Below are 20,128 nucleotides of genomic sequence, written 5' to 3' on the forward strand. Positions count from 1 at the left end.
TTAAAAAAAATTTGTTCTGTACTTTACACGAAATTTTTTCCCACCACCATTTGGCCAGGAGAAAATTTCCACCCCCCCACCCCAAGTTGAACAAACTTCATGCTAGCACACTCAGACTTCTGCAAACCCGTTCGTATACCACTCCTCGGTCCCTTAATAGGATAGACCCTGACCACCCACAGTCGTGCCCCAAATGTGACCATGGCTCATGCTCTTAAAACACATGCACTGGATGTGCCCAGCCCTTAACGCCTCTCCACCCAACGCGAAGGAGCAATGGGAGGAATCCCTGAAGAGCAGCAATCTCCACACTCATCTCCAGGCCGTCCAGAGGGCCCACGACATCGCGGCGGGACTTCGACTCCCGGTCCCATAGTGGGCAGAGGCACCAACTTGACCTTGGGGGACCTCCAGCTCTCTAGACCTGAGCTCCTCAGGAATAAAATAAAGTTCTTGTCATGTCATGTCCCGTGACTCCCTCTTGCAAGATGATTTGATGAAAGGAACAAGCGTTGTTCCCGCCGCAAAGCCTCGTCTTCATTACCGTAGAATCATGTACCGACTTATGCAGCGCTCCATTATTCAATTTTACGAAAGAAAAAAAAAAAGGAATGTGTCCCGTTGACACCACAATCACAGAGCTGTGATATCCACAGCAATTACCAATCTACAAAATAATATAGTGCCGGTAAGCCCTGATCGAAATCGCTGGACACTGCACAACTTCTCCGATGTCTGCAGCGGATTATGCGCAAGTAACCGATAGCTAAACTAATAAATATGTGCCAGTCACCTTTGAGTTGTGTGGGTCGATGAAGGGAATTCTCATAGCCTGTGGATAGCTGGCATTAAATGCAAACCGAATCAGTTTCCTAATCTTAAATACAGATAACACACTGACATGACCATGCAATTCGGTGTTTGTGCAAATATTTGGAAATTTAAAGCAAAACTGTAGGCGTAGCTATATCGCCATCGATATTTACCACTGCAATAGGTGCCTCGCATTCTTTCGATTAGTCATTATTGACAAATGGTGGCGTATGTTTGCTGCACAAGCCGACCCCTAATAGCGAATATTTATCTGTAAAAAAAGCAAGAAAACCGAAAAACGAACAACCTTGTCATTTAAAAGTTCCATGCATGTACATTTATAACAATGTACTCCTTTGGCAGAACTGCCAAGTAACGTGCGACTTCATTCCATCAAACATTGTGATGCTGACGCGAGTGGTTTTTATATCAAACCCATAACACTCCTCAACAATAGATAACTGGGGTCAACCGTTTCTCGCAAAAAGGTTGTGGGACCTTGATCACACCTTTCATCAAGCGACAACGATTCATGCAACCTCAATGTAATTAAAGACAATCTTGAATCTGGTGTAAATACGCATCTGAGCATAAGCACAATGTCATACTCTCGGCACAGTTGTCACCGGTACGAGACCAAAGCCGTTACTACTTATACCGCGATTAGGCCAACTGCCATAAAATATATAAAAGTACAGGGCTGAACAAGCCATGAACCACGTAGGGATATCAGCCCCGGCCAGAGTAGGCACGGAGATGTCACATGATGCAGCACGTGTCGCTACCGAGCGGGAGAGCCAGCTGACAATACTGTTTGCGGTGATTCCTTGCAGTAGCGGCATCGTCCTCGAAGCTGCGGTGACAGCGCCAGCAAAACAGGCGCCGGCAGGACCAACAGGCGCCCACCTTCTTGTTGGCGTTCCGTTCGAGGCGCACCTTGCAAGATGGGCACAGGGCTCGCATTCCCGGATCTTTGCTGAGCCACGACTGCGGATGGATAGATTACAAATGAAATAGACTTCGAAGTTTCGGTATTAGATGCTCATGTACGGCGAGTGGTATAATATACTGAATAATTTTAGGAGTGTGCTTCAGAGAAACGAGGTTCCGTCTGTATTCAAGGCACAGGGCACACAGAGAGCGTGTATGAATTGGTACTGTGATGGCTAGGAGTTATAACCATTTTTGATTGTATGGCAATACGACCCAGTAAAGCGTACCACTGAAGACATCAGAAATCGAGGCTGTGCAATCCGCTTTTTACAACGTAAAGCTGGAGTATGGCCGTAGGAATGAGCCATCATTACGGCCACTCTCTCGATATGCTTAGAATGTCAAGAACCGCTACGATGCCATTTCATAAACGTCTATAAAGTATTCCTGGCACGAGCTACGGAAACGAAAGCATAAAAATTTGGGCAAACCCATCTCCGGTTGTTTCTGTGCAGGCGAGAGCATCAATAGATTGACCAAAAGAAGACAATGTTGCTGTTCTGAGAGCAGACAGTCTACGTCAGCCGACTTTAGCCAACACTTACCATCATTCGCCCAACATGTGGTAACTCTAGCCGACATAATGAACGATTGGCAACATTTGCAATTACTTACGCGATGTTCGACGAATCGCACCCGTGCGCAACGGGGCCCTCAGAAGCTGCGATTACACCGAACTAGCCAACATCCCCAATCATTTAACCCACATTAACGAACACTAGTCGACGCTAGGCAAGGCTAACCAGAGCTGCTAGTGTGCGAGTAAATGCACTTGGTCCTGTCTCATTCCTGTATCTTCGTTTTTCGCGCTGTTTTGCACTCATGAAACCACACCGTGAACCTCATTCCCAGAAAATATTACGGAGTAAATGTTATGGGCCAGAACAGTATCAGTGAACAAAGTATACGTTCTCGCTTATCCGAAGAACGGCAGGAAGTGGAAGATGGAAGCTTGCGATAAAAACAATCTGTAAGCAGCTAGGGGGTGGGTGCTCGAGCCGACGTTTCGACTAGTGGACATGTCTTCCAGCCTTGAAGAAGACAAGTCCACTTGCAAAAACGTCGGCTCCAGCACTTACCCTTTCTTTAAGGATTTGTTCTAGCTTATGAAAGATGACGTGGAATGGTGACGTAAGACTAGATAGGCAAGCGCGACATATTTTCACGGCTTAACAATGCTCGCATACCTTGTCGTTTGCACCATTCGGGGTCATGGAGTCTTGGAATGTGGTGCACGAGATTCCGTAGTGGTACAGTGAACGGCACCTGCGTGAAAGCATGCAGGCGATTATCAGCCCCATCTGTTACGCTACGGATGAGCTGCAAGAGGTGGGGCGATAAAGACGCCGCCAGCAATAAAGTGAACGAACAAGAATGCCATCCGCTCAACTAGTCCGAAACAAGCTGTGCGCGTAACTAAAGCCGAATAGAGAGGAATATTGTCAGTATTTGTCATTTGCGCGTGCGCTCTGAAGGTCGAGAGTCGTTCTTTTGCTGAACATGTGGCACGTGTCACTGTGGACGTGGCACTCACTGGAAGCAGACGGCGTTTGTGCATCCGGGGCAGACGTGCACATCACCCATGACGTGTACGCCCTGTACCTCGGCGTCCCCTTTGGAATCCAGCGCAAAGTGGCATTCGGGTGTCGGACAGGGCAGCCACCTTCCCTCCGAGTCAGCTGCGACGCTGTACTCAAACGACCTTCGTGCAAGGTCGCTCAGCAGTTCCTGGTCGTTGCCTGCCACATGGGTGATGTCGGCTATCGCCCACGGTGAGGCGCAGCCCTGGAAACAAGAACATGATACGGACGGTCGCATGTCGATGTAACCGCAAGGAATGAAAACTGCACCGTAAGAAATTTTTCGCTCTCCTTTGAGACTAGTCTTATCCGCAAGCAATAATCCTTGTCTATCGCCTGCGAGATAGAGAGAGAAAGTTCGTTAATGAAAAACAGAGAATGCTGCCGGCGTACATAAAGGCGCCTACATGCTCCTCTGTATAGGGGAGGGGATTGAGGAATGAAAGGCCCTAGGAGGAGGAGGGCAGGAAATGAGAAGAAAATATTATGATCGTGGTATGTACATGCCACAATGTAATTGTGCTGATGTAAGTTACGTTACAATTTATCTATTCGGTTATTGTCCTCGCGGAAACTGAAGAGAAATCTTAAAATCTGACGTTGCTGAGAAGGAGAAGACGTACGTCCAAGTATTTTCCCGAGATCTAGCGGTGCTTGGGAAGTTGAGCATGTTCTACTTTGGAGACAACTTCTCTCTTCTCTGTATGCCTGCCAATCTAATAAAATATGTTCTATTGATTCTAAAGCACCACAGTTATCACAGTATGGGCCAGAGTTCAAACCAAGGCGGCACATGTTGCTATTGGTGAATGCTGCGTTGAGGCGAAGTCGATGATAGAGTGTCTCAAGGTGACGAGGAAGGTGTTACTCTCCTTTCCTGAAAGCAACTACCACAGAATTTCAAAGCACATAATTGCGCTTAATAAAGATGGGCGGTAATGCTTCCAAGCGACATAAGAACCGAAAGGGGCAGCGAAATCAGACGATGAAGACATCGTCGCAGCAGTAATCGTTAGAACTACATTGAATGGAACATTTAAAAAACGCATGCAGTATTGATTTAGGCTGGCGAAATCTTTTTTCGAGACAACAGAGTAGCCCCAGAAATTTTTTCGGAGGGTGGGGCGTGTCAACCATACTTTATGTATGTTCGTGCATGCGTTGTACATGTGCCTGTATAATTTAGCCGTCAGCTAAATGACGGCTAAAAAGGATGCTTGCTTATAAGAGCGCTACCCAGCACCGTATACGCACCTTCTCAAAACACGTCAACGGCAGGGGAGCTCTCTTTAGGGCTAGCAGCAGGCACGACCCACAGTACCAATGGCCACACAGCTCGAGACGGTGCCCAAGCGTGGATACCCCGTCATTTTGAGCAATGCTTGGTGGTTCTCGGCAGATCGGACAGCGTTCTCCGGCATCGGCCGTCGACCTCGCGTCCAGTCGAGTCTTCCGCAGCTGATTTACAAGTTGCTCGGCCTGCGTCGCACAGAAGCGAGACGACATTTACTTTGAGGGCATGAGAATTCGTGGCCTATAGACCGCCAGAACTATTCATAACAAAACTCTAGAAATATTCGCAATTGATCTCGTGGAAGGGCAATGACGGCCGACAAAGGCACGCGGCGGCGGGGTCGGTGTGAAACATCAGTTAAGCAACGGCAAGCAATGCAATCTGCGCCACGTGAATGGCTCAAAATGACTATGATTCAGAAATTCGCGTGGACGCGCAGCTGTACGCGGACGTCAATGGTGACATATAGAGAGAGCACTTTATTTTGTATACTTGAAGAAGAACATTTATAGTCGCACACAAGCCCGCAGCACTTCTTCCTCAAAGGCGGATGCACACAAGCCTGCACCAATGGGCGCGCACTCCAGACTGACGTCATGAGCCGGTCTGTTGGGGACCCCGCCTTCGGAGAACATTGCGCAATGCATAAGCGGGATCTATTTCTTTAGTCGCGGAGGCGATCTGCCGCGCTTCGGCCGACACGACGGGGCCTCTCCGGGCTTCTTAAGTTGTGTCCGGCTGTAAACGTAATTGCCTGCATGCTTGGGCTAGTTTACTAGAACTTTCTGATGTTGGACAAACGTGTCTAAGTCAATCACGTTGTCAATAGAGGAGCGCCCACGTCGGAAGCCTGCCATGGAGTCTGGGTAAACGCTGTACCATTCCAGATACCACTCCAAGCGTGTCAGCACCATCCTTTCCATAACCTTCCCAATGCAGCTGGCTAGAGCAATGGGTCGGTATCAGAAACGCCTGAAACGCCTCACAGCAGCATTGTTCCTCGATATAAAAGAAGCCTACGACAATATAACGCATGGCGCAATAATAGACGCGTTGACTGAAGTCGGAATTGGTGGCCGAACATTCGAGTGGATACGCAGCTATTTGACTGGTAGAAGTTTTTTCATGGTCACTGAGGAAGGCGCCACATCTTACCATCAGACAGGACGTGGAGTGCCACAAGGTGGTGTGTTAAGCCCGACACTATTCAACCTTGTGCTCGTTGGCCTCACGAAATGTTTGCCCAATACAGTCCATGTGTCTATATATGCAGACGACATCTGCATCTGGGCATCTGCAGTGACACGCCTACAAATACGAGCCCGGATACAAAAGGCAGCTACGCTGACCTCGTTGTACTTGAAAAATCAAAATCTAGAACTGTCACCCGAGAAGTGCTGCTTTGTCGCATTTACACGCAAGACAATGCGGCAGTACACAATAACGATCAATGGGCACGCAGTTGCCCACGACCGGAAGCACCGTTTTTTAGGCGTAATCATCGACCGCGATTTATCATGGACGCCACACGTTTTGTACATGAAGAGACGGCTGACTACCATAGCGCATCTTCTCAAGTTTCTGGGTGGAAAGTCGTGGGGCACATCAGTAAGGTCTACGCTACAGCTCTACAATGCCTTATTTCTCGGTTTTGCGAGGTACAGTCTTCCTGTGATTGGAAATACCTGCAAAACAAATTTGAATGCACTCCAGGGCCTGCAAGCTCAAGCTTTAAGGACATGCCTCGGTCTTCCGAAATGTGCGTCTACAGCGGCAACAATCGTCATTGCAGGAGACCATCCTGTGTCAACGTACATAACCACTGATACCCTCAGGGCTCATATTCGACACCTTGCCCGGGTACCTTCGCACCATCTGGCATCTTTACCTGCACAAAGACCGCATACAACATTCAGCCGCATTATTGCTGACCATAGTACTTTTTTGCCATCGAACTATACGCCTGCAGCAAGACCATCCTCACCTATATGGTGCCTACATCGACCCGAAGTGCGCCTTACCATACCTGGAATTACGACGAAAAGAAGAATGTCATCGGTTGCCCTTAAACAGGCTGCACTACTGTATTTACATGAGGTGTACATCACTCACACCCATATTTACACTGATGGTTCAGTTATGACTGCAAGCTCAACCGCCGCCGTAATAATTCCTGCAAGAGCTACCACAATACAGCTCAAAATGTATCACGCAACCTCAACTACAGCTGCTGAACTAGTAGCGCTCCGTGCTGCTCTTCAATTTGTCATGGAGCAGTCACCTACTTCGTGGTCTATCTTCTGCGATAGCAAAGCAGCCCTCCAAAGTCTACCCTCTGCTTTGCGTCATGGCTCACATGAGCAGCTCGTCGGGGAAATTAGGCAAATCCACCATGCAGCAATAGAAAAAGGGCACCAAGTAATATTCCAGTGGCTGCCTAGTCACTGTGGAATTACGGGAAATGACCAAGCGGACGCAGCTGCCCGATCCGCTCACGACGGTGTCAGCAGTATCACCATTCCCCTCTCAAGATCGGACGCCGCAAAAGAGCTTCGTGTGCTAGCTCGTCGTATAACGTTGAACTTGTGGAAATCATCGACATTTACAAGTGCACGGCTGCATACCTTGGACCCTGATCTTCAATTACGCATCCCGTCCAGCTTATCACGACGTGACTCCACCTTGCTGGTCCGTCTATGGCTGGGAGTGGCCTTCTCAAATGCATATTCCTTTATTATTGGAATGGCGGAGAGCCCGTCATGTGAAGTCTGCGGGTGCAGCGAAACAGTCGCGCACCTTCTTTGTGAGTGCACTCGCTTCAATTCCGAAAGAGCGGCCCTCTCAGCCGCACTAGGCCAGCTGGACAACCGCCCTCTCACGGAGAAGAAAATCCTAGGGCCCTGGCCTACCCGGTCTTCAGCACGAGCCGCTCTGAAGGCGTTGTTGCGGTTTCTCCAAGCAACCAGACTAAATGTCAAACTGTGACTGATGGAAGAAAATGACTGATGGAAGAAAAATGACTGATGTTGCTGTGTAGTACTTGGACTGCTGTTATGACTTCGTTTTGTTTGTTTGTTTTTTATTGTTGTTGTAGTATTTTGTCGCGTGCTGTCGTCACAAACTCTTCTTCTTCTTCTCTTTCATTCTTTTACATCCCCTTCCCCCTCCCCACGTGCAGGGTAGCAAACCGGAGACTGCTTCTGGTTAACCTCCCTGTCTTTCCTTTCTCCCTTTTCTCTCTCTAGAACTTTCTAGTTGCTCCAACAACAACAACAACAGCAACAACAAAAAAGTTCATTTTCCCGACAATTTGGAGCCAACTCAGCTCCTCCTTCAGGGGTAGTGGCGGCGGATATGGCTTGGGGTGGTAGGCTTAGGACGGTCGTTGCCAAGCCCACCATTTTCGCATCGTGATAAGAGAAGGTCAGTCGATACCTATAAAACGTAAAATTACTTGTGCGTTTGGTTACCCCAGAAACACAGACCATGGATCCTCGCGGTAAAGTATACGGCAAGTGGAAGTGTTTTTACAGAATAAAGAAGCTGCACACTTATCGGTCACCAGACCATTCCGAAGCGGGCTACGGTTTTGCTCGGTATAACTTGCTCTTTTGCTAATTGGTAACTCGTCATATTGAAGAAACTTTGTGCAACCTTGCATTCCCTCATTCGCGCACACATTCACGCACGCACGCAAGAACACACCCCTCACACAGCTCTTTTTGATTTGAGCGTTGTGTGCAGGGTGTGTTCTTGCGTGCATGCGTGTGTGTATGTATGCGTGAATGAGGGAATGCAAAGTTGCGCCAAATTTCTTTAATACGATGGTTTTGCTCGTCTTCGTTGTGATGTTTACCTGTCACGCTCACAAGAAAAAGGGACAAACAGATGACAACGCAAGCTTATTTGATGCGTCACCTATAAAACAAACGTTTCTACGGTGAAAAAGCAATACGAAGAGATTTTATAGCCCAATACCACGCAGAATGCGGTTCTGACAAGAAAGCATGGTTGTTTGCTGTTGAGAAATGTCGACAAAATCACTAAGAAAGACCCCTGTAAGTCAAATGCCCCTGTATGCGCGTTTCCTATCTGAAGAGCCTTTTTTTGTGCGTACCATGACTTTACTGATTACCGCAGTTTATGATGGCTTACCTCTCTGACGGCCGCCTCCGTTCCGAGAACCTCGATTGCTTGGAATTGCCCATCGAATGTAGCGGCGTCCAGCTTGCATTCCTTGGCCAGATACCAAGGGTCGTCACCCAGCGTGTTTATGTACGACCTCAGCAGAGTAAACTCTGCGTCCACTAGTGGTAGCTTTTTCTTCTGGCGCTTCTCCTGCATATGAAGTTAAGAAATGTTGAAAATTTGACTGAGGGAAGCTCTTAAAGGGCCCCTCACCAGGTGACCTAGCGAATTTTAGTTAGACATTGCAAGTTGTTGCGAGCCCAATAAAGAACATTATGCCACAAGAATTTTTCTAATCGGTTGGATAAGAGAGGCCGTCTACTGCTGCTCGTCTAGAACTCGCCTTAGACACCGATAATAATGGAAATAAAGATTTACTGTGATTAGAGACTTAAGTGTTTGGTGTGTATACATGCTTTTTATAACAAAACGCGTGTAATAATGGCGTGGAATACGAGCTTTGGCATTAGCGTATAGATTTAACCAGCCATTGTATTTGAGAGTTAATTTTTGGCACCTATAAGAGAAGTGCTCAGACTGAAGTTCCTGTTTTTTCTTGGAAAACGCTGATGAACCTATACATCGGACGTTGTTATCATTCGTCAACCGCGACCAACAGAAATTCTCACGGTGGACGGAATGACCGATGCAGTACGCGAACGGCACGGGCTGCATCAAATCGTGCCACGGGGGTTTTTATTTGCATACTTATTTGGTGGCGTTCACGAACACTGGTCTGCAGAGTCAACTAGAAACTCGCCTTGAACTCACCTCGGATCTATACGAACTTTCCCCTGGCACATCAACACTGACTGGTTTAGATCTAACAAAAACGTCGCCATGATCGCTGGTTTGGCCATTACCCTTGGCGCTTAATTTTTGCCAAGAAAGGTAAGGTATGAAGAAACCCAACGGGGAATCGTAAGAGGTTGGCCCAGCTTAACTGACATATGGACCCTACCTGGCGTAATCGTATGATGCGGGCCAGCGATAGATCGGTTCTACGTTGTCTAACTCACCCATGCATCGGTGTGCCTCTTTAACATCTCGCTTGCTGCCTGGACGAGCTGTACCTCGCCGACCAACCGAGCTTCGCCGGACTTGCGGTACACGAAGATGCCACCTCCAGGAGACGCGGCCCTAATCACTTCCGTAATTCGCTCAGGGCGCACGCGACCATCGACGCGCGGGACGTCGGGGCCCAGAAGTAGTTCATTGAATAGGTGCACAGCCCTGTGGAAGTCGTTCAGGTTGTTGGCCTTCAGTTTGACCCGGACCACATCACCGCACGGCGTAGCGTCGCACTTGAAGTTATCCTCGGGTCGCAGTCCTTCTTGACGACGGAACTCGTCTTCGATGCGGCCCTGGATTGCTTTGAAGAAGGAGCACGGAAAGTACAGCTTTTCTTCCATGAGGATATGTACTGCCATGGGCAACGTTGCACCCCCGTCACCGCCGCTCTGACTGACAGTAACGGGCGAGCCCTTGAGCAGCGCGCATGTGCCCTGAGCAACGACAGGATCCTCGAACGACATCCAGCCCTTTTCCACGTAGTCTTCGAGCCTCGGAGCGTTGAGGACAAGTTTTGGACAGCGTTCGCCGAGCTCTTCGTCAAACAGTTTCTGTACGGCGTCTCCTAATGCTCGCAGCTTCTCGGGAGTCGTCTTGTGCGCAGCTTCGCGGACGAGGCCGACACTCTTGACGTCCACTGAGAGTGACGCACGGATGAGACCCGTCAACGTCGACTGGCTCGCCGTCGAAGGCAAGCCCGTGATGTATAATTGGTAAGGTACCTTCTTGTCACGCTGTATGGTAACTGTGGCGTTGTCTAAGCGGACTGCCAGAGGGAGCCGCGCTGCCACACGGTTGAATGATGCCTTGTCCGGTAGCTGGACGAACGCCGTACCTGTGCATAGACGGCGCGGCAGAGTGATTTGGGCGTGGAACGCCGGTCTCCGCTCCCTTTGCTCTTCCCTATACTCAAGAGACTCTCCTTTAACGGTTACCTTAAGGTCGCCGCCCTGTTCCGAAAGGGCGCGGTAGGCGTCGTTCGCTTGTTGCGCCGTTTTGTACGTGATCTCGAAGGAAGCTTCCTGGTTCAGGTACCAGTATTGGACTATTTCTCCTAGTTCGTTAACCCTCTTGCGAAAATTTGCATGAGGTATCGTAATGTCATATGCTACTACAGTCCGAAAGGCCGCCGGCGACAGCACTTCATTTACGTGACCTCCGACGCCGATAACGGCGAGCACAGGACGGTCGTTGTAGGGCGATTTTCGAGGTGTGAGAAATGCCTCCTTGTCCTTTCGAGACAGTTTCGTTAACTGCTCCTTCACAATGTTTCGAAGGCACTCTCGTGCTTCGACGCAGTATTTCTCATGCCCTCTCATCACGACACACTGTCCGGCTGCGTCCAGTTCGAGGTAACCCCTCGCACCATCTGACCTAGCGCGCAGCTTCTCCTCGACGGCCTGAAGTGCGCGTTTTGAGTTGAACTGATGGTTCCAGATCAGTTTTCCCACGGGGCCGAACCGCTCCACAAGTTCCTGATTCGTCATGTCATCAAGAGTAGCTTGAGAGTCCGCTTCACGCTTATGAAATGAATCAGGCAAGGCAGCAAAGTTGAGTAGTTTCACATTCGTCTCGCCCCAAACCTGAGCATATAGACAGCAGACTACGTTCTGCGGCTTTGTCACCTCGGTATCAAATAGCGACAATGGCGACACCTGCAATCGATCGCCCAAAACAGGATGTTTGTAACCGCGCTCGCACGCGTGGAGCATACCCTGGGGAAACGACTGTGCAAGCAGTTCACCTAACGTGATTGTAGCGGTTTGCTCTTCTTTTGCGGAATCGGCACCCAGATTTCTGCCTTTGAACTCGGTGAATTCCTGCTGCACCCTTCGAACAGCATTGTGAAGGTAGGTCATGAAGGCTTCATTAATGCCATTCACATCGCACCAGGAGCTCTTCATCTTCTTGGGTACAACAAGCCAGTGCTTGTACAGCTGAATCACTCCAGAGAAGACGCTGGCTTCCTCAGACACCGGGAAATCATGCTGACTTCCGTCTTGTTTGAGCGGCCTGTAAGCAACAAGCAGGTCTTCGAGGACCAGGAGTGATAGAAGGACCGTGTCCAAGGATGGAGCCTTGCCCATGGAGCGCAGCACAAGCATACCAACCCGAGGCTGAAGGCTAGTGTGACACAGCTTAGTACCCATATCAGTCGTTCGTCCTTCACTGTCCAACGCCCCTATTTGTTGCAATGCAATCTTTACTTCTTCCAGCAGCGACTTCGAGAGGAGCTCATCGAGAAGGGATGTGTCAGAGCTTGCCTGCTGAGTATAAAGACGAAGAACGATGTCTTCCAAGTACTTCGAGTTGTTTAGGTCGGCTTGTAGCGAATAGCTTTGTGCAGGTTTGTCATACAGGCGGTAGCATGTACCGCTCTCGTGTATTCCTGCCAATGTGCTCCTTTTCTCAGCCTCGGCTTTTGTTACGCAAGCGAGTTGCATTACGAAAATTCCACTCTGGTAAATGGTCCTCAGCGTTAGACCGCTGTCAATGACGCAACGTACCCGCAGCGTACTCACGACTGCGTCGGGACATTCCACGGTGAAGATCACCCTCCAGCACCCTTTGCGCGGTGACTCCGTCTTTTGAGGGGAAGATGGCACACAGGTTGACAAAACATCATGCGTGATTGGCACGTCAATGTTTTCCTCCCTAATTTTGTGACGTAGAAGGCCATCCGCCAGGAAAGCGTCTGTCAGAGATGGAAGAAACACGAGAACGTCGCCACCGACGGACTCTTCGGCCGTCTGGCAGAATTCTAGAGCGGTGGAGACGCATGCCATGACTCTGTTTGTGGGCTTTTCCTTCTTGATTACTTCTACCGGAAACGTGAGGGCGCCGCGAACCACATCCTGGCTTTTTATAGAAAACGCTTTTTGGATTTGTGCGCAGGCATCGGATTCATAGCCGCACAAGACTACGCCGATCCGGGACACGAAATGCTTTCGGATTATTGCCAGCACAACCCGTTGGTAAGCGCTGTCTTCTTCCAGCTCATCTACGATGACGACCTTGAAGCCGGAAAGGTCTATTTCGTGGCGCATAAACTCCTGAAAGAAGTGCCGCACACTCGTCACAACAACTCTGCTTTCAGAGATGATCGGTTGCTTGGGGTTCAGCCAGCACTGCACGGGTCCCAGACCACTCACGGACCCCGCGTTCTTCGAGCACTGCTCGGCTGCCAGATCGCTGGATTGTACGCTGATGACGCGCAGGTCCAAATCTTGCGCATACGACGCCACTTCTAACGCTGTTCTGGATCCCGGTGACGATGTCACGAACACTACTTGGCGCCCTGACAAGGCCTCGAGAATTCTTGACTTGACACCGTAAACAATCGAAGCTCTTTTCAGCCTAGCGATTTCGGTGGTTGTGGCATTGTCAGCTTTTTGTGGCGACTGCGGCAAATCAGAAATGGTCTTCAAGAACTGCGTCAACTGAGCCTCGTAAATGGTGGCCTGATCTTCGTACGCCGCCTTTAACATTACAACCGTTTTCTCGTCTCCGTCAAGGCAACGCATCTGTTTCCTGACAACTTCGAGTTTCGCTTTGTGAGCCGCTACTGCAGATTTAACCTTGGCTGCACGACTCGGCTCTTCTGCCGTAGCTGTTTCAACGTGTTCAGCCACTTCTTTCGAAATAATTCCTAGGCATGCTGGGACGTCCGCATCATCTACAGGCGGATCGTTTAGGACTTCGACAGCTTTTCTTGCCTTGCTGACGCTTGGATAAACTAGGCAAACCACGTCTTTGCCGCCGCGGCCTACCTCGAGCGTAAAGTCCTGCGGTATGTTCAGGCGCGACAAGTACAGCCTCCAGAATTCAGCGTTCATCGGCTCTCTGGGAACGAGCAGTCCGACTTTGGTGCGGTAGGAAGGCGGCACGGTTTGTTCTGCCGCTTTCTGCTCTGTATTCGTCAATTTGTCGCTCGTTTGCGTTTCCTGAACGCGGTCGCCGACTGCTGGAACACTCTTCTTCAGGTCTTGTTTGGCTCCCTTGTCTTTCCCTTCATTTTTGGTGTCGAACTGCAATCTTCTGACTACCTTCGGTGCACTGCTCTTGCTATTGCTGAGGTCAGCCAGGAACGCCCTGTAGCTGATGCTTTCGTTCGCCGCGTCCCTCAGCGCTCTCTTGGCCTGTTCGTTGTGGATAAGCACAACGTAGATGAGGTCGGTGTACCGCATCTCGTGTATTTCGGTCACGAAGTCCACGTCACCCGATATGAGCACGATGCGCGACCGCGTCAGCTTGTGCGCATCGGAGAAGCGGCGCAGCACCGTGCGAAGCTTCTCGTCGGCCGCGTTTTTCTGGCCTCCTGGCACGTGAATGACTGTCACCTGCGCCTCGTTCAGTTCGGCGATCACTGCGGGACTCATGCGTGCGGTGTCGCAGGCGACGACGAAGTCCGCCTCGCGGTATCCCTCGTAAAACCTCTGGCGCACCTTGCGCACGATTTCGTACGCCGGGACTCCGTTGGGAACGGCGCAGTTCTCGATGTCCCAGAAAACGCTGATCATGCTGGTCGATGACGAGACGCCGCCGGCGACGACCGGACGTGCACGCTGCCGGAAGCCAACGTCCCTCGGCGATGCACCGCCACGCTTGACTGCTTCTGTGCGGTCGACGGAACCTTCGCGCGACGCCGTGGACACGGTACTTCCCGCACCGTCGCTGCGATAATGGGTCACGTAGTTGTCGTTGTCTTCGGCGTACTGACTCCTCGCATCGCCGGTCTCGGACACACTGTACGCGCAGCTCTCGGAGAGCACCGACCGGTCGTAATCGCTGTTCATACGACGCACGGTGCGCTTGAAATGTAGTAGGCTCTCCCCGGCCGTCAACGGGGCATCGCCGTCTCGACGGTGAGCCGGTGCATCTGACCAGCTGCTCCAACCTCCTCCTCTCGGATGTACTACGCCGCGAGGAGGCCGACCACGGTAGTGCGGCGCTCGACCTCGTACATCGCGTTCGTAACCATCGTGGGGCGAAGCGGGCTCGTATCGATGGCGGTGGTAGCCGCCTGTCCCGCTGTAGCCGAAATGCTGACGTTGTTGTATATCGGCTGGGTGACCCCCATGTCTGCCTTCTCGGCTGGCGTCGTATTGACGCCCGTGGTCGTAGTAATCATACCTGGGGAAACGAAAAATTGAGTTAATTTTTTTAGAAACCGCGACAATGTTTAAGGTTTGAATTTTTTAGGTAAGGAAAAGTTAAAGGGGCAACTGGGAAAAAACTGGGAAATCTGGGCTGAATTCTGAAACTGAAAACTGCGCTGAAATTCTCGAAAGTTATCGTGTCTGAAAAAAAGTTATACCAACCGTTTTTAGGGGCGAAGCTCCTTAGGGTGTGGGTCGTTCCCTCCTCTTTAGTAGTAGTAGTAGTAGTATGTATGTATGTAGCCAGCTCTAGTTTAATGAATTGCTCACTAGATGGCGTTTCATGTATTTCTTAGAGTTGCTGTTTAAAGATGACAGATGGCGCTTGTATAATGCGAATGGCGCATGTCATTGGATGCCTGCGATCGTAAAAGGCGCTCGCTCTTGGCGCGCTTTCTCTGTCGCTCGGGAGCGGACACTTTCCCTGCATTTCACCGATCACAAAGCGGTGATAATGAAGGGACCACGTAAACCAACAGTACAATAAAAGTTCGATGTTTAATATATACACGGTGTTTCACACTCTTTATATGATGTACTGGGTGAATTTCACGGAAGAGTTTCACGGTTTACCGATGATTCCCTCCGGAGCTTCGCCCCACTCATCATCATTCACTCCGTGGATATGCTGCGATTTTTTATTCTGAAATTAACTAAGCATGTTCATATGGTTTTATCACAAAATTTTTCCCGGTTGGACGGGTTACTTCATGGGTTATAACGTCCCAGAGCGACTTAGTGCACGACAGTCGCCACAGTGGAGGGGCACTAACAGAATACACGGACCTATATCATTTCGCCTTCACCAAATTCCTAGTTGACAAACAAATCTCTTTGGGCCGGGGATTAGTACCCGGGATCAAAGCCTTTTAAGGTCGCTCACTCGACCGCCTGAGATAACTCGAAGGCTAGAAGATTGCAGTGCAAGTGCGAATTAAGCACAGGGAAACTGAATGTGGCAAATCCTGCGAAAGATATCAAGATGAAGTAAAGTTCGTAATAAGACCTTAATGTTGTCGTCCACACGAAAACATGAAGCGAAACGTCAAATCACATTGTCAGCCACTAGAATGAAATTTATTGCATCACGGGAAAAAACGACAAAGTTTGGTGATTCTAGAAAGTGGAAAGACGATCGTTGACGTCAGTTTATTCGGAAAAGCAAGGAAAATGATTTAGAAATATGGGAAGTACGAAGCTTACGTATCGTACCTCTGAGAGAAGGAGAGAGAGGCATCGAACATTTGGGGGGGGGGGGGGTCGCTAGAGCCAAAGTTTCGACAAGTGGTCTTCTCTTCTCTACGGTGCAGTTGCCGACCTTAACGCGTTTACGTGCATGCTTCGTACCTCTATGATGAGGGTACGAGGCATACACTTACACGCTTCAAGTTAGGCAGTTGCTACCTCGAAGAAGACTACACTAGATGTCGAAACATTGAGTCCAGTGACATCCAGTGTTCAAGGGCTTTTCATCTGCCCAGCACTTGGTGCAGTAAAACTGAAAAGATGAATAGGACAGGATCGTGGTTCGTGCAAAAAATACACGCGCGCAAGGAAAGCTTCAGTGTGCAGTCGATCGCAAAGCGTTCGTCTAGGTTGGTGCGCCTCAGGAAGCGCAGCAACGGCTTCGTAGCCTCGTACAACGCATGCGCACGAGGCTGTGCATCATATATAGTCATGCTCTTCAAGTTGCAACTGTTACACCAGCTAATGTAGTCAAATTTAGTACAAGTTACAGGTTGAGTGAAACTATCAAAATGTGTAGGAGGGCTTCGCGAAACGTGTTCTTTTAATATATTGTACGACCTTTCGGGAGCCTTCTACGACATGAAAAACTTGTCCGCTTAGTTACATTGGACGCACTTCTCAGAGCTTCATAATTCTTGCCGCGGACGTATTTGTAAGTTTGAGTTCTTTAAGTTTATTAAACTATCCATGCAATAGATGGAAGGTTCATGTTCGGCACCTGCTAAGTTTTTTAAAGGAACCAATCCCATCCAAAAATATTCACTGATTGCCAAGAATTTTTTTTTATTTTCGATGAACTTACTGGCAGCGAATCTACTAACAAATATGTTAACGAAGAGTGGGGTGGAGGTAGGATAGTATGTGCCCTCACAGGCACAACTAAGACGGTGGAGATGTGACGAATCAAGCACAGTGCAAAATGATTATCAGTTGTCTCAAAAAGAATGCCCCGATGAGCACACTTTTCATATTCTGGTTGCGTTACTTATTATGAAAGAGAGACTTATTTCGACAGATGAAGTCCTTGCACAGTAAAATAGCTTTCAATCGCTTAGGCTACATCACACGTATCTAATATACAAGCGTATCATTTGGCAAACACGCAAAACAACGCTATCATGCGTTCAGTACTTTACCAGCATAGCAGTGCGCAAGTGAGGGGGGGGGGGGTCATCCAAAGGGGGGCGCCAATTCTGCCCCACACCGCTACTCATCCGGGTCTATTGCGCAGGGTTATGGCTACGTATGTTTTTGACGACAAGGGCGACCAAGGACCGCTGATGCTGCATTAAAATAATTGTTTACTTGCCACCTATACTCAGGAAGGCCTGGGACCAATGGCAGGCCTTTGTGAGAAGCACGTCATAACTTCATTTCTATTTTTTTTTTTTGCATCCGTTGCGGATCTCGTTTACTTTCGCACAAGACCAGCGGCGATGGGGGGGGGGGGGGTGAAAGTTTGCCTCCCCTGATGAATAACCCTGCGCTCACGCCTGTGTTTACCAGACTTGCCAATGCCAGTAACCAAATGTTCATGAATGAAACCACGATTTAGTAGTGGACGAACCTGTTTGGGTGGCTATTGGCTCGCCAACCCATCTGACCACCAAATCTTTGTCCGCGAGATGGCGGCGGGCGGTCCGCAATAGCAGGGCTCTTCATACGGATCCCCGCCGGCCCCATATCGATGACGTGCCTGGTAGTGGTCCCTTGGCCGATTGCCACCGCGCCGGCTCATGACGTGGAGCGGTGGCCGCCGGGCTGTACCAGGCAGAGAGTTAAAGACAGTTGTGTCACTGTGTATCGGTAATAATCGTTAGCCTGTTTCTTTATTGGACAAATATGTTAGTAGATTACAACATAGACTGTCGAATACAGATCAAATACGGTAGGAAAGGGGTGTCCCGTAACAACAAACAATTTATGTCACCTATATTCACGAGATTCGCGTATATTTTCGCCTAATATATATATATATATATATATATATATATATTGCTAGCGTACTCAAAATCGCATCTTGCAACTAGATATAAACTATTTACATTCGAGAAGACTGCAAGAAGTATAGAACCTGGGTGGAGGAGTAATTATTAGCTCCACAATATTAACACTGTGATGATACATATACTGCGACAGTGAAAAATATGTTCTTTATTGCTTTGTTTTCATAATGTTTTGTAGCAACGTTCATGCTCGTATAGAGTATATATTTTCTAGCGAAGCTGTCTATACCTTGTTTGAAATCAAGCGGCGTCCACAGAAACTCCTAGCGGGTATGCGCCACAGCATAACCATTATCATCATCCTGAGATTGCTCGGTGCAGCGCAAAGGCCTCTCCCATGTTCCGCCAATCAACCCGGTCCTGTGATTTCCGCTGCCACGTTATACCCGCAAACGTCTTAATCTCATCTGCCCACCTTATTTTCCGTCTCCCTTTCGCGCGTTTGCCTTCTCTTGGAATCCAGTCAGTTACTCTTAATGACCAGCGGTTATCTTGCCTACGCGCTATACGCCCTGTCCATGTCCATTTCTTCTTCTTGATTTCGACTAAGATGTCCTTAACACCCGTTTGTTCTCTGACCCACTGTGCTGTCTTCTTGCCCCTTAAGGTTACACCTATCATTTTCCTTTCCATTGCTCGCTGCGTCGTCCTCAATTTAAGTTGAACCCTGTTTGTAAGCCTCCAGGTTTCTGCTCCGTAGGTAAGTACCGTCAAGGTGCAGCTGTTCCTTCCTCTTGAGGGATAGTGGTAAACTACCATTCACGATTTGAGAATGCCTGTCGAATGGGCTCGGAAGAGAACAGTCTCGGAAGAAAACAGCGCTTTGTGAGAGGTAGAGAGGGACTTGAAGTGGTAAAGGAATACGTCTACTTGGGACAGGTAGTGACCGCGGAGCCGAATCATGAGACTGATGTAACTAGAAGAATAAGAATGAGGTGGTGCACATTCGGCAAGCAATCTCAGGTCATATGCGACAGAAATTGGGACAAATCCCACCAATCACCACTGGTACATTATTTTGAGAATGGCTCGAATGAACCGTCGGGATTAACCCAGTGAGAACCACCAAGGCGCTATACGCGCTTTTGAAGCGTGGCCTCTTATGTATCTCCGTGCTCTGCTGCCTGAAAGAAAAAAATAAGGGGGGAGATGGATAGTGGAATGTGGCTTCCTTAAGCTGCCTGTACACCTGCTTCTATTTTCTGCATAGCTCCTCTATCTCTTACGAACGTGTCGACAAAAATAAATCTTTCGTTTCGATATATGTATAGCATGTTGTTCGAGGATCGTTTGCTCGCTTGATCCGCTGCAACAGGGCAGTTATCATCACAGCACGAGGAGCCCCGCTCTCCGTCCTGAAAACCATACTGGGAACGCATGCGGACAAGGGTGACTGGCCGACTGCGTGCTCTATTGGGTTCAGTTATGCTTGGGACATGAGATCCATTGTTCGCGTTTACGAACAATTGATGTCATGTGCATCCTGTCACCCTATCGCCGCTAGTTATTTGTAGCTCGGTGCAAAGCACACCTGTTGTGTATACTGTTATGTTTTGGTTGAGGCTATGCGCAAGCTACTTGGGACACAGTAGAGAGTTCTTGTGCCGGAGCTCCCCAGCGGCTCGCCTATACCGAAGCTGTCGTGTTCTCTTGTACACTCCTCGGTGGTGGCTGGCGAAAAGGAGATATGAGGGCAAGTGCAAAGAAACGGGAGAGCTTGGGGAAGCAGCAGGCGAGGGGTCGTATGCACTAAGACTATCTAAGGAAATAAGGAAA

At 49.2% G+C, this 20,128-nt stretch overlaps 1 protein-coding gene across 1 annotated transcript; it reads right to left on the reverse strand.

Annotated features, from left to right (window-relative positions):
- Window positions 1-717: 717 nt before the first annotated feature.
- Window positions 718-15,061, reverse strand: LOC119390409 (uncharacterized). The gene is made up of 6 exons (XM_037658021.2): window positions 9,888-15,061; window positions 8,836-9,018; window positions 4,641-4,865; window positions 3,341-3,591; window positions 2,994-3,072; window positions 718-1,800 (listed from the first exon to the last, which is right to left on the reverse strand). Exons 1-6 carry the CDS (start codon window positions 14,733-14,735, stop codon window positions 1,573-1,575), a joined length of 5,814 nt encoding a protein of 1,937 aa, XP_037513949.1. The 5' UTR covers window positions 14,736-15,061; the 3' UTR covers window positions 718-1,572.
- Window positions 15,062-20,128: the final 5,067 nt, after the last annotated feature.

This window comes from Rhipicephalus sanguineus, chromosome 4, assembly GCF_013339695.2.
Source record: "Rhipicephalus sanguineus isolate Rsan-2018 chromosome 4, BIME_Rsan_1.4, whole genome shotgun sequence".
Lineage (NCBI taxonomy): Eukaryota > Metazoa > Arthropoda > Arachnida > Ixodida > Ixodidae > Rhipicephalus > Rhipicephalus sanguineus.